Below are 15,324 nucleotides of genomic sequence, written 5' to 3' on the forward strand. Positions count from 1 at the left end.
TCCATTGTGTCAAGCACATTTGTACATTTGTTGCCCTCATCATTCTCAAAACATTTACTTTCTGCTTGAGCCCTTGGTATCAGCTCCTCATTTTTCCCTTCCCTCTCCACTCCCCGCTCCCTCATGAACCCTTGATAATTTATAAATTATTATTATTTTTCCATCCTTGCTTTTAAGAATCATTCTGGCTCCACTTCTCCCTGCTCAGATTTGTTTGTTCGTTTTTGTTTGTACCATGGAGTTTGACCATGTTTCAAATGGGTCAGATGGAAAGTAAGAATTCTACTACTAAACCACTTATGCCCTCTAAAACCTGAATAGCACTTAGGAAAGTTTTTGCCTTTATCTATCAATGTTTTCCTGACAAGGAGATAATGACAGAAACAATAACAACATAACAATGTCGAGCAACCTTTATGTTTATGCCATATGAGAAATGTTATGAAAGCTTAGTTGCATTTTTAGTTATCAGATCATCATCTTTAGCAACTGCCTCCTCAATTATCATAGGTAGACTTACAATGGACCAGACATTGTGTTAGGGGCTTGTGAACATTATCTGCCTTAAGCTTCACAGCATCCCAAGGGCATGGTAATTATTATCCTATTTTGATGGAGGATGGGAATGATCAGGCAATCTACTGAATGTCCTTGACTGACTATAAAGAGCCAACTTTCCAGCCTACGGCTAATTTCAAAGCCCTGTTTCTTCAAATCACCTTCCTAGGTTTTCATACTGTTTTTCTAATCAACTGATCCCTCCCTGCCCTTGTCTTCCTCAAACAAGCATCACCCAGTCCACTAGGTGAGCTCAAAACTCCTTCATGAGGAAACAAGAAGACAATACATTCATTTGAACAGGGATTATAATTGAAAAGCAAACATCAGGCACCTACCTCATAAACATGAAAAATAATGTAGTATTGAATTTATTCTTCTAATATTACGTATCAGAGCTAAACTAACCTATGAGTATATAAACAGGATGAAGTACATGGAAGTTTGAGAGAATACATTATCATTTGCAAATGGCCTGTCTAATGACTAGGTATTGCCCATGCTTCCCCTTAGGAAGAGGCTTTTTAGCTGATGGAAAGGATGGCAGGAGCAAAAGGAACCTGTGGACCGAAGCAGCAAAGCCACATCCTTGGGGTACATTATCAGTGCCTATCCACTGAATGATCCCCAAATCAGAGAGAATTCCAGAAGGTGCAGCCTAAAATTTCAAAGGTGCAGTATTTTATTCTGGAGAAGGTTATCAGTGTGTCCTTAATAGAAGTACTGCTGAAAAAATATTTATTCTTACATCAAATATATATATCTTTCACTGTGCCAGACATGCCCATGACCTGAAGGATTATTCTTCTCCCTTCTCCAGCTCAAAGAGCCATCTAGGAGCACATGTTTAAATTTCATTCTTCTTCATTAGGCCACAGGTAATCAGTGGGCCTTTGTCCTATGGGCAGCCAATCTTTTTACTGACTATCAATTTGTGCCGTGGCCCAGATGGATGGGTTTGTGCAAATGGAAACAATGATTAGCTGAGCCAATCACATTTCATTTCTTAGGATATTAAATTCGAATCATAGAAAGAAAGAGCTCCCTGATCACAGGGAGCTACATAAAACTTCCTCTCTGGGGGACGGGCAGCAGAGGGGTAGGTGAAGGGAGACACCGGGCAGTGTAATATAAGATATAATAATAATTTATAAATTATCAAGGGTGCATGGGGGAGGGGGGAGGAGGGGAAGGGAAAAAAGGAAAATGAGGTGATTCCTGGAAACCAAGAGGAAAGCAAATTTGGGGAATAATGAGGGCAACAAATGTATAGATGTACTTTACACAATTGATCTATGTATTGTGACGAACTGTATGAGCCCCAATAAATTGGTTTAAAAAAATTACTTAAACTGCAAAAAATAAAAAGAAAGAAAGAAAGCTCAATGGGAGGCAGAGGGGACCAGACACTGAGAGGGCAGGCAGCACAGTGGAAAAGACACAATAAGGGCTGCACTCTTATTAAACTAAATCTAAGCTGATTTAGACTCAGATACGTGGCTTGGGCCTGTTTGGGTTCTTATACTGTTATCCCTTAGAGCATTCATCTTCCTTATTGAGCCTACAAAATCCCTGTGGTGGGCTTCTTTCCTTGACACATGAATCAATCTACGGGATCTACTCTTCTTTGCAATCAAGACTAACCAGTAAACCATTTTCTATGTGAGAGTTGTTACAATTCTTCTTCACAGCAGACATGATAAGGGGAAATTCACATCACATCCAATGTATCCTCTCTAAGTCATTAGTACATTCTTTATTCTCTTCTCTCTCTATCCCCTGAGTTCCTCCAACAAATACCAACTAAGGACCTGCGTGTTTTCGGTTATGGTAGAGGCTTATGATGTTAAAATGGACAAGATCTCTGTCCTCACGATGTTTTCAATCCACCTGAAGAGTCATAATCCATACAAGTCATTAAAGGTTGTACTCTGGGAGTCACCAGGAGGCTAACCTCATCTAGTGGGACCTCCGGGCTCAGGAATATCCTTCCAGAAGAAGGGGGAAATGTTCTGACACCTAGAAGGAGAAGTAGCATTAGCCAGCTCAAACGATTGGGCGAGAAGTCGCAGCATGTACATAGGACTATCAAACAAAATTTTTTAAAAAATTACCAAGACCCAAGAACATCCAAGAAAAGGGCAAGTGTATACAGGGCAAGAAATTGGCTTGAAGAATGAGAACTACAAAAAAAGAAAAAGAAAAAGTGAACAGCCCAAATTCTGAAGTTTCCAGCTTAAACTGGCAACATCCTCTTTCTGGTAGGGTTCCAAAGAGGGCCAAGAATCTGGCACTGAAGCTGAAGACAGGTCATGTCTACTGTCTAAAGTCACTTATCAGGAGATTGATTGGGCTTTCTACTCCCACAATCGTTACAGCCTGGGAATCCCACAGGGGGCGCTATGAGTCAGCATTGATTCAATGGCCGTGAGTTTGGGTTTTGGTTTTGGAGAGTCACTTCGTGTGAAGAAAAAGGTGGGGTGTTTCTTCATCATTAACATCATTATGATCACAATTATGCTTCCCTTTTGGATGACAGTTCATTGTTTTGAAAAGTATTTTTAAATGCTTGATCTCACTTAACATTTCCAATACCACGAAATTTTCAGGTGAGGCGAGGAAACAAGAGTCAGAGAAGAAGGCAAAGCTCACAGGATAAACAAGAATGAATACAATCACAGCCCAGAAGCCAAGGATCCTTTTCTAAACAATGTCAACGTTCTCTTTCTTCCACAGCACCAGAATCACTGCACCAGGGTCAGATACCATCACCTTCCAACTTATGCTGTTGAACACTTGCTTTTGTTTTTTCAAAGAACACATTTTTTAAAGAAATTAAGTTTTATTGGAAAGACACCCCCCCCACCCGACACATCTTCTAAAAATTATACAATAACCATTGCTCCAATACCAAAATTTCTATAAGCAAATTATACAATTGCTCTTGTTAATAAATATGGGTTGTCCTTCAATGATTAGGGCACATTTAAACCTCAAGTTTAACACACTCACACATCACACTTTAAGTTGGTAAGATTTAACAGATATGGCTGTATTTCAAATACAACATGCTATGTAGGAGTCTACATGGTATTCATCTTTAACAAAACTTAATTTTCAGGGTTCAAAATTCCATTCTTCAAAAGAAATGACCACATAAGAATTGTCTTCTATAGCTTCAAATAGTCTACACTCAACTCTTTGACAGCTCCATGCCACCCCAGACATCTTTGATAGGACTGAGTTACGTATGTTACCATCTTACCCCAAGTAAACAATTAAAAAATAAAAGTTTATCATAAACACACAAGTCTCTTCACACAATGTCTAACACAAAATAAATTTTGAAAGGTCAATTTCTATTAGCTACAATCCTATGATTAGCTACAAGTTAATTTTCTATAAAGAACAGTAATGTACCAAGCATAACACCAGAGTTCCTGTTTTTACTCAAGATGTTTAACTAGTCAATAACAATTCCATCTTTAAGAGCATAGTGATGGGTGGAAAACAGCAATACCACCGACAAAATGTAGATATGAGGTGAACCAAAGATGTCTGTAAAAGGATTCTTAGAAAATAAAACACTTTACATGGATTGTCACCTTTACTCCTTACAGCAACTCTGTGAATGAGGAACTAACTACACATGAAAAATAGAGATGCTTAGGAACATTAAATAACTTTCCCAAGGTTACTAAGCTAGTAAGAGATGAAATACAGATTCAAAATCATAGAAAATATCTTAGATATCTCTTTCTTTCTCTTTCTCTCTCTCTCTTGTATTTTGGGAGACAATTATCAACTAATAAACTCAGAAAAGCATTATGTGACAAACGCATTAGCATACTTTGGAGTTGCTCTTTTCCAAAAAGTGTTTTTATTGATTCATATTCTAATTGCTTATGATTTTGTCTCTAATTGAGAGCCTAGAAGGTTATAATTAAATGCACATTAATATAGCTTTGAAATTCCATCAAATACTGAGACATTGCTGCTTGAATTAAGCAAGTGTTTTTTATATTAGTATTCTGTCTTGTTTATACTTGGGAAGGGGAATAGCTATCTGACTCATACAAACAGCTTTTGTTTAACAAAACAAAAGATGGAAGGAAAAATGACCATAAAATGAGATTAAATTATGGGCCTTATATTGAAACATTTTTTATATATTTTAAGTGTAAGATGCTGGGGGTGGGGGGGAGTTGTTTTGTTTTGTTTTTGCAATGGATGCTTATCCTAAGATTGACAGTTTAAACCCACCTGCTACTCTAGAGAAACATAAGGCTGTCTGCTCAAACACAGATTTATAGTCTCAGAAACAGCGACGAGCAATTCTACTCTGCCCTATAGCATGACCATGAGTCAGAATCCACTCGTGTGTGTGTGTGTGTGTGTGTGTGTGTGTGTGTGTGTGTGTGTGTTTGCTTTTTATTCTACCTTGGTTGACTAGGAGCCCTGAGAGCATAGTGACTTACATATCAGGCTGCTATCTCCACGGTCAATCACACTCACAGCTGCTCCCTGAAAGGAAGAAGAGGCATTCTGCTCCTGTGAAGATGTACAGACTCAGAACCCCAGGGGACTCATCATAGAACCCACAGTTCTATTCTGTCCTATGGGGTCACTATATGTCAGAAGTGACTAATGGCAGTGATAGACAACAGAAAATAAGGCTGAATATCTGAGAAAATGGCTGTCAGTTGAATTCATTCCTAAGCACAAGCACGGGCATTTTTAGGAGAAGTCTCAAATATATATCTCAATGGATGAGAGCAAAAGAAAAAACAAAACCACTGGGAGCCGCTAGGACAGGTTAGAATTGCCCCGCAGGGTTCCAAGGCTGCACATCTCTGTGGAAGCAGACTGCTACATCGTTTTCTCGCACAGAGCAGATAAACACTTCAAAATAGAATGATCACACCTGACTTTCATGCTTCTTTGAAGCCGGAAGATAAGTGAGTGCCTGCCACACTGGAGGTAGCAGAAGAATTTAGCATTTTGAAAGAATACAGTGTGGACCAAAACTGCCCAAATCTTGGTTTTGCCATTCCTTACAAGTTTGTGCTTCAGGAGAAATTATCGTATCCCATGGAATGGGTTGTTTAAGGCATATAGAGTCAGCACGGTGATATACACAAAACACTTTAATATCACATGCATTTTTGAAGCCTGCATTACAGAGATAGCAAACCATACTCTTTGCATTAGAGGTTAAAAATGGCAAACACTTTCATATGATAAAGACATGTTTTACTTACTGTTATCAATAACAGGAATAAAAAATACTGTGAATGTCAAGTACATAGTATGTATGCTCTTTGCCTGGAAAACGCAGTTCGGACTTTAGATTCGGTAATGGAAATGGTATGCAGGCAGGTGTCTCCATTTAAATCAAGTAGGCTGATATCCCAGATATCAGACACACCAAATCTATGTGTGTCTAGCCGGCCTACTTAAGGGAGGTTGAGAGGAAAAGCAGAACGGAGGCACCAATTTCTGGGCTCTAGAGAAATGGTATGGAAAACTGGGACTGGATGTCAAAAACACGATTCGATGGGGCAAGTGGATCCAGCAGTGAATGACATAAGGGCAGAATCTGCACGTGTAGGGTCCTGTTGGAGAACTATCAACCAATCAGACTCCCTTTTGGTAGTTTAAGTCTTTTGATACCTGCCATCTGTACCGACCCTGGTCATGGGCAATGTGGGTAAATTAGAAACTCCAACCCTTCATCAGCACACAAGTATGTATCTAGGGACTTGTAAAGCAAAAAAGAAAGGCTGTAATGTGACATTTACAAACAAATAAATTAAATAAACCAAATACCTATGAGCCACGTACTAAACTAGCAAACTAAGAAGAAAATGATCAGTGCTATGATAGAAGAGAGAAAAGTAGCAAACTACTCTTTGAAAGTCTGAGAAACTGATAAATTTCAATATATTTCACCATATCCAACTGATAATGTAAGAGATTTGTTGGGCCTATTATGTCAGGGAGTAAAGGAACAGGCCACGAGAATCAGTCTTGTGTCCTGAGTTTCTAGAGATGATGAATTTGGAAGTTAAGCCTGAAAGCACTGGCTAAAGTTTTCCCATTAAAGTTCTCAACTTGTGGGTTGTGACTCCTTTGGGGATCAAATGACCCTTTCACAGGGGTTGCCAGATTAATAACAGTAGCAAAACTACAGTTATGAAGTAGCAACAAAAATAATATTATGGTTGGGATACATGAGCAACTGTATTCAAGGGTCGCGGCATTAGGAAGGTTGAGAACCACTGCTTTAAGGGGTATTGTGTACTTTTTATACTTATATCTTATTTAGGCTTTTAATCTCTGGTATCCATGAACTCTTTCTAAGGGAAAACTCAAACCCAACTAACTTCCACCGAGTCCATTTATACTCATAAGGTCTCGGTAGGACAGGCTAGAACTGCCCCTGGGGGTTTCCAAGATGATAAGTCTTTGTGGCAGTAATACGCCTCATCTTTCCTCCATAGAGTAGCTGGTGGTTCCAAACTGCTGACCTTATAGTTACCAGCCCAACATGTAATTCATTGTGCCACCATGGCTTGGAAGTAAAGAACACATAAATTCAAAGCACTTTTCCCCTAGGGCTATAAATCTAAAAACAAGGCTTCAGAAAGTGATGGAATACCAATTGAAATGTTTCAATGAGCTGATGAAGCAATGGAAGTACTTGTCTATGCCAGGAAATTTGGAAGACAGCTACTTGGCAAACTGACTGAAAGAGATCCACATTTGTACTCATGCCAAAGAAAGGTGACCCAACAGTGTATTAACAGGGAGCTGCCAGAGTTCAGGCTGGACTCAGATGAAGACATAGAACAAGGGGTATCATTGCTGATGTCAAATGAATCTTAGTTTAAAGCAGGGAATACTAGAAAGATGTTTATTTGTGTTTTATTGACTATACTAAGTCATTCTATTGGGTGGACCATAACCAACTATGGATAGCATCGAGAAGAATGGGAATTCCAGAACACGTCATTGTGCTCCTGTGTAACTTGTAACATGTAACTTGTAACTTGTTGTGCAAACAGAACAAGATAATTCTACATAGTTTAAATTCAGGAAAGTTATGGGACAGGATTATATCCTCTCACCTTACTTATTCAATCTGTATGCTGAGCAAATAAATAGAGAAGCTGGCTTATATGAAAAAGAATGTTGCATCAGGATTGGAGGAAAAATTATTAACAACCTGCACTAAGCAGATGATACCATCTTGCTTACTGAAATCAAGGTGGACTTAAAACACTTGCTGATGAATGATAAAGATCAAGGATTGCAGCCTGCAGTCTGGATTACAATTCAATGTAAAGAAGATCAAAATCCTTGCAACTGGACCAATAGGTAACATCACGATAAATGGAGAAAAGATTTACAGCTTTGGAAACCCTAAGGAGAAGTAGTACTCTGTCCTGTGGGGTCACCATGAGTCACAATTGATTCAACAGCAGTGGGTTTGGGCTCTGGTATATGATAGCTACTCATGGTGGAGAATATAGAGATAAATGAGACATATTTTCTGTCACCTAAGAGAGCATTAATATAGAAGATAGAAACACAATAATTATAGAGCCCAGTACTCTGGTCTTGATGAATTGGATTAGCTGAGCATTTTAAACTGTTCATTTAGCTTATTATTCAGCTGATAATGCATTATGCATCTCTAAGGTCAATAATCAATTTTTTCTAAACATGTGGTCATGTAAGTCCCACTACAAGGCAGTATTTCATTAATACCCCCATCCCCATCCCCTCCTCCACTGACATTCTCCATACAGGATGAATGAAATTATTCCTCCAAAATTGCAAAGGAGGATACATGCAGAATAATTGAAGCAGAGAACTGATTTGACTAATAATCCAAACCACAGGATTATAACATCTTAGCCACAGAAATTAATTGTATGTCACGCAGTTATAGCTTCAGACGTAGCTCAGTAGTGAAACATCATCATATCTATTTTATCTTTTTCCCACTTCACCCTCCTTCCTCTACCTGCCTCCTCCCTGACCAATCCACATCTACGTTACATTACATCACGTAACAGGAGGTCATGGTTGGCCTACAAACTGTCTCCAGTCTCCGAAGTCCTAAATAGTCTATATTATTCATCTTTAGCCACGTTTGCATATTATATTTACATTAACAAATCAAACACGGATTACACTTACTTTAATGTAAGGAATGAAACAATGCAGTTGAGGCCACAAATGCATCTATGGTTTCAATAGAACATTCTAGAATGTCCAGGCTATTGCCAACATTGATCATTTCGAGGGCTTTCTACTTCCATAAAAAGTTAGTCTTGGAAACCCACAGAGGCAGTTCTACCCCATCCTATAGGGTCACTGTAAATCCATATTGATTTGATGGCATTGAATTAGATTTAACCAGCTTGAAACAATGGTACCAAGGATGATATTCACCATTGATTTACCCATCACCTCAATATCACACTATAAAACTACACCACTGTTGATGGAAATTAGCATATGACATATTGTTTGGTCATAGCTCTTTGAAACCATTATCTGTATTGAATGAAGTTTTACCAAAACACAAATTGAGCTAATTTAGACAATGTTAAAGGGGCGCTTGTGGCATAGTGGTTACATATTGGCTGCAACCCACAAAGTTAGCAGTTTGAAACCATCAGCCACTCCTCGAGAGAAAGAGGAGGCTTTCTAATTCTATAAAGAGTTACAGTCTTAGAAACCTAGAGGTACAGTTCTACCTTTCCTTTAAGATCACAAGGACTAGGAACCACTTTGATGGCAGTGAGTTTGGAGTGTTTTGGAGGCAATGTTAAATGAGGAAAATGAAGTATTGGGAAAACCAAACTAAAATACTTCTTTGTCTTAATCTCACATTGTTGTTGTCAGCTGCCAACATGTCCCTTCTGTCTCATAGAAATCACATGTTCAACAGAAGAAAACACTGCTGCATTGTGCACACAATTGTTCTTATACTTGAGCCCATTGTTACAGCCACTGTGTCAATCCACCTCATTGATGGCCTTCCTCTTTTTTAACTGCCCCTCCACTTTACCAAGCATGATGCCCTTCTCCAGGGACTGATCACTCCTGAGAACATGTCCAAAGGACATGAGATGATGTCTCCCAATCCTTGCCTCTGAGCAGAATTCTGGATGAACTTCTACCAAGACAGACTCGTTTATTCTTTTAGCAGTCCATGATACTTTGACTGCTGCTCCCAGGAGCACTGATTTTGAGTCCAAGCAAGATGAAATCCTTAATCTCCTATCTTTCCTCCATTTATCAAGTTGGTCATCTTCTTTACATTGAGTCGTAATTAATCCTGAAGGCTACAATCCTTATTTTCATCAGCAGGTGCTTCGAGTCATCCTCACTTTCAGCAAGCAAGGTGGTGCCACCTGCATATCACATTAAGCATCATATAATCCACCTGCTCTGATTATGTGCTCAGCATACAGATTTAATAAATAGGATGAGAGGAGACAACGCTGATACACACATTTCCTGAATTTAAACCATGTAGTTGCCTTTGTTCTGTTTGCACAACTGCCTCTTGATCCATGTTCACGTTCAGCAGGAGCACAGTTACATTATTGTGCCACAGACAGCTCCAGGAATTGATGAAATACCAATTTAAATGTTTCAACAAGCGGATGAGGCACTGGAAGCACTCACTGCTCGCTTTTAGCAATCAGGATTGCATCAGGTCTCCTGCGATTAGTGTTCAGTGCACCAAGGCTGCTCTTGAAATGGTCTCAACCTTTGGGAGGAATAGACTGAAGGTCAAATTTTGGCTTCTATGGACTTGTTTTCATTTTCTTCAACTTCGACATGAACTTACATATCAGCAAGTGATGATCTGTCCCACAGAGGATCCCTGGCCTAGTTTTAACTGCTGATATTGAGCTTCTCCATCATCTCTTCCCAAAGATGGAGTCAATTTGATTTCTGTGTTTTCTTTCTGGAGAAATCCAGCCTTATTTGTTGGTGAAAAAATGGTATGTGGAATGAAAAAGTCGTTGGTCTTGCAAAGTTCTATCATGTGATCTCCTGCTTAATTTCTGTCACCAAGACCATATTTTCCAATGACTGTTCCTTTGGATTTGTTTCCAACGTTTGCCTTCCAATCACCAATAGTTTGCACCTTGATTGCACGCTTGATCGATTTCAGGCTGGAGATGGTGGAATTTTTCAACTTCTGCAACATTAGCTTTAGTGGTTGGTGCATAAATTTGAATAATAGCTGCATTAATTGGATTCCCTTGTATGTGAATAGACGTTACCATGCCACAGACAGCGTTGTACTTCAAGATACATCTCGAAATGTCCCTTTAACAGTTAATGTAATGTCATTCCTTTGGGTTGCGTCATTCCTGGAGTAGTAAACCATATGATTTTCTGATTCAAAATGTCCAATACCAGTCCATTTCAACTCACGATTGCCGAGAATATAGATCCTTATTGTGCTCCATTTCATTTTTGATGATTTCCTATTTTATTAAATTCATACTTTCTACATTTGAAGTTCCAGTTATTTTTTTCCAATTATTAATTGATGTTTGCAGCCATTTTTTCTCATTTTGATTCATTCCTCACCAGCACATGAAGTTCTCAAAGGCTTTACTCCATTCAAGGCATTATTGTCTATTGCTCTGTCATATTTTGAATACATTCTAACCCGAGAGGCCCATCCTCTGGCTCTACCTCTGACAATGTTCTGTTTCTATTCATTAGGTTTGCAGCAGCTGTCACTGTTTCTATGCTAACTATAGGGTTCTCCATGGCTAATTCTTCTAAAGTGGACAGCCTATCCTTTCTTCATTGTCTGCTCTTGGTCTGGAAGCTCTGATGAGACCCATTGGCTTTGGGTGACCCTGCTGGTATCTGAAGTGCTAGTGGCATCACTTCTAGCATCATAGCAACCCACAAGCCACCACAGAATGGCAGACTGGCAGGAAAGTGGTAGAATTCCTGTTCATAGGAGTACACAAGTTGGAAACAAAGAAGAAGGATCTGCAGTTAGAAAATATGGGCTTGCAATCAAACTGCAATGAAACCAGCAATGAAACTTGTGATCACACAATATTGCCAAGCTAAATGACTTCTTTGGTGCAAGTATCATTTTCCGGTAACATAAATGGTGACTATAGACACGACCCTCACTAGATGAAAAACACACAAATCAAATTGATTATACCTGTGGGGAGAGATGATGGAGAAGTTCACTATAATCCGATAAAGCAAAGCCAAGGGAAGAATGGTGACCATCAATCGCTCACATGGAAGTTTGGGTTGAATTTGAAAATTGAAATCTGCTTGTTTTAATTATTTGAGACCATCAGCGAGAAACTAGGCTAAAAATTAGGACTTTCAAATATCTAACCTGATCTGAGATGTCAATAGAAGGCCCATCAGAAGCCCTCTATGTACACCTCATGATGGCTATGTCACGTTGGTTCTCCATATTATCTACAGTGTATATAATTGTGTGTCCAGAAACAGCATGTGTTCAACATGTACATTTCAATGAACGATACTCTATTTCCTTGTGGATAGGTAGATAAGCCCACAGGGTTTCTAGGACAGAAACAGGGAAGCCTGGAAAATATCATGAAAATAACTGTGTTCCTTAGTTAACATACCAATAAAAATCCGTGGATGCTTACACAATTCTGCACTTGAGTTCTACACTGCCAATTTTAAAAATTATAGAAACTAAGGCAAATTTTAAGACTTAAAGGAAAGCTTATAGCCAAATCATGAATTAAAAGCCAAATCCATTCTGTATAGGTATCCCCTACCTTTGGAAAAATAAAAATCGTTCAGTGACTATGTTAAAGAACAAGATTCTATTTCATACATATAACATTCATGAGTAACTAGACAGGATAAGAATTTTCCTAGGTGCTGTCGATAAAATGATCTCAAACACTGTTCAAGTGTGTCCTGTTTAAATATATATTCCCATTTGGAATCTCAGCATCTCAACATGGAATCACATTAGAAGCAGCAGCCAAGTAAACACAACACAACACAACAGAACTTTCTCAGCTACCTGCTTCATCTTATTTCCCTGCTCCTATGACTTGACCTTAAGGTAGATCCAGTTAACTTATCTGGATTTTCAAATTTATGTTGCCCATTATTCAGATTCTGTTCTAAAAATGTAAGTCTGAAAACTCATTTTCAAGCAGAGGCCCCTCATCCTTAGATACCTAGAACAGAAGGAAGATGTAATATTTTAATGTATCTTTTCTTATATTTCACTGTTTTAAACAACCACCTATGTATGCACCAAGACAAATTAAAATGGAATGTGATAATTATCATTCTCATAGAACAAATAAAATATAATGGATGCTAAAGGGATAATGGAGTTGAATCATTCAATTTGGGGTAGAGAAATAGAGAAAGGGAAAAAAACAAAAGAAATGTTTATTGAGGAGGGAATATTATTTACACTGATAATTATTATTTTTCAGGTATAGGTATGAGGGTATCCCCTACAGTGTGAGCAGAAATAGCAAAAGCATTAAGATGAAAAACATCTTTTCATGTTTTGTTTTGTTTTTGATGGAGGAGGGGGAGGAGAAGGGTAGAGGGAAGCCTGGTATAGTTAGGGTGGTTCTCAAACTTTAATCTGTTATTTAGATCACCCAGCTAGTGTGTTTAGATTGCAGATTCATGAGCAGCTACCTTCTTAAATGTTTTATATTAGTTGGTATCCAGAAATCTTCATTTTAAACAAGTTGATATAAACCAATCACACTCTAAAATAAACCAGTAACAACTGTATGGTGAGTAATAGTGAGTAATAGCATCCCAGTGTAAGGTCGCTATGTGTCAGTATTGCCTCGATGACAGTGAGTTTGTGGTTTGGAGAATTGGAGGAAACATACGTAAGCCACTATATCAGGTAAACAGTAGTCTAAGACAATACGAGGTAATATCAGGAAAAAATGTGAGATCATTGGACTTTGTTTTGAGAGGGAGTGGCTAGGCTAGTCTATTATTTGTATCCAAAGGACCATTCTTTGATACCTAAGATTTACAGAACAGCTGAATGAAGGGATGTGGGCAGAATTTGGAGAAAGCCACTTGAAAGTTTGCATGACTGCGAGTACTTTTAGCTTTGCTAAATCTGGCTGGAAGGAAAAACTCAGAATGGCCAGGCCAGAACTACAAGTTTATGCCTTCCAAACACTGTCTCGATACATGTCAACTTGCTACACTCATGCATTTTTACCCAGCACTGCAAAACAAGGCAAATGTGATTACTTGTTGACCATCCATGAAAGCAGGAGCCACTGATGTATTGCCAAAGCCAGATACAAATCCTTAGAGCCAAGATCTGGAGGCACAGAACACACTCTTATATAATTTCCTGGTCTGTTAGCATTTGGCCCTGTGATTAATGCTACATGACGGGCTTTGAACTTTGTGTTCACATAGGTTCACTCGCCTTTCAGAGCTCCTAGCAAGAGGGAACGTGTGACCTGCAGATTTCACTCTGAATAACCATCATTGAAGCCAACTACACCAGCATTGCTCTGAGGCCCTGTGGGCAAACTAACCATCTCTAATCCCCATCCTTCTGTCCAGATACAAGTTAGCACAGCCCGATCAGGGTTGTTTGGTTTTTTATTTAAATGGGGCATAACAGAAGAGAAATATAATTTCCTGGAGACCCATAAACACAGACACACAAAAACTGGTGGTTTGGTCTTTGGAAATCAAAGGGTCCTCACCAGTGGCCCAGAAGAGAAACTGTGAGGCTAGGAGTCCTGCTCTCTGCCCTCACCCCTGTCATGGTCCTCTCAGTGGCTCTCCTGGCTCCAGCTCCTACACAAAAGTGGACTAACAGGCATTCAGAGTCCCAGGTTGAGCAGGGAGCTGTCCCATTTGCTGACCAACTTTCTGAACTTGGTCAAGTCCTCCCCTGCTACTCTGCTCAAGCCTTCCCGCCCCCACCCCCTACCCCTGATTTCCGAGTCCACTCACCCTCACCACCACCATCAGGCGATCTCCTCCCTCTATCTGCCCTCCTCCCCACCACCCAGGAGGCTGGCTAACAGCCTTGGTGCATTCCCAAGAGAAGTGAAATGACATTTGGTGTAAGCCTCTGCAAAAATCTGTCCACGCTCCCACCCTGGAACCTGTCCCTGCCACCCAGAATGGCATCTTGGCTCCGGGAATGGAAGGGTTGAAGTAAAGGGGCTGAGTGATCGCTAGGAGCATGCCAGAGCCAAGAGGACCCCATCAGACCCCTCCTTCCTCAGCATTCTCTCCTCCGTCCCCCTCCTCACCAGACACCCCTACTCACCAGTTCCAGGGCTCTCAGGAAGGCTAGGGGCTCCTTCAGCGCCCGGAAGGTGCCTGCCGAGGCCAGCTTCAGATCCACCAGACAAAATAAGAAGAGACAGACAGACAGACAGACAGACAGACAGACAGACAGACAGACAGACAGATAGACAGAGACAGAAAGACAGAGAGAGTGAGGAGGGAGCTAGGCACATCTCCTGAGCCGCCAGGTGTCCACCAGCCCCCTACCCCGACCCCCTCACCTCCCCAGCCACCCTGCCTAGCTCAGTCCTACCTGACTCACGGGATCCATAGCTCTGCCGCGCTCAATTTTCTCACGCACTGGTTCCCTCACAAATTGAAGTTCGATGGACACCCGCGCTCTGCTCCTCAAGGCCAGAAGCCCCTTCCGGGAGCCCTGGAGGGGCGAGG

At 40.1% G+C, this 15,324-nt stretch overlaps 1 protein-coding gene across 1 annotated transcript in view; it reads right to left on the reverse strand.

Annotated features, from left to right (window-relative positions):
* The window catches only part of SYNPR (synaptoporin), a 405,615-nt gene extending 390,308 nt beyond the window's left edge, over positions 1–15,307 (reverse strand). The window contains exons 1-2 of the mRNA XM_004702410.2: positions 15,188–15,307; positions 14,915–14,980 (exon numbers count right to left, since the gene is read on the reverse strand). Coding sequence (XP_004702467.1) covers positions 14,915–14,980; positions 15,188–15,205 — 84 coding nt within the window. The 5' untranslated portion in view covers positions 15,206–15,307. The remainder of the gene's footprint in view (positions 1–14,914; positions 14,981–15,187) is intronic.
* Between the last annotated feature and the right edge of the window lie 17 nt (positions 15,308–15,324).

The sequence above is a fragment of the Echinops telfairi genome, unplaced genomic scaffold (genome assembly GCF_000313985.2).
Source record: "Echinops telfairi isolate 266 unplaced genomic scaffold, ASM31398v2 ScPeMD7_31;HRSCAF=116, whole genome shotgun sequence".
NCBI lineage: Eukaryota > Metazoa > Chordata > Mammalia > Afrosoricida > Tenrecidae > Echinops > Echinops telfairi.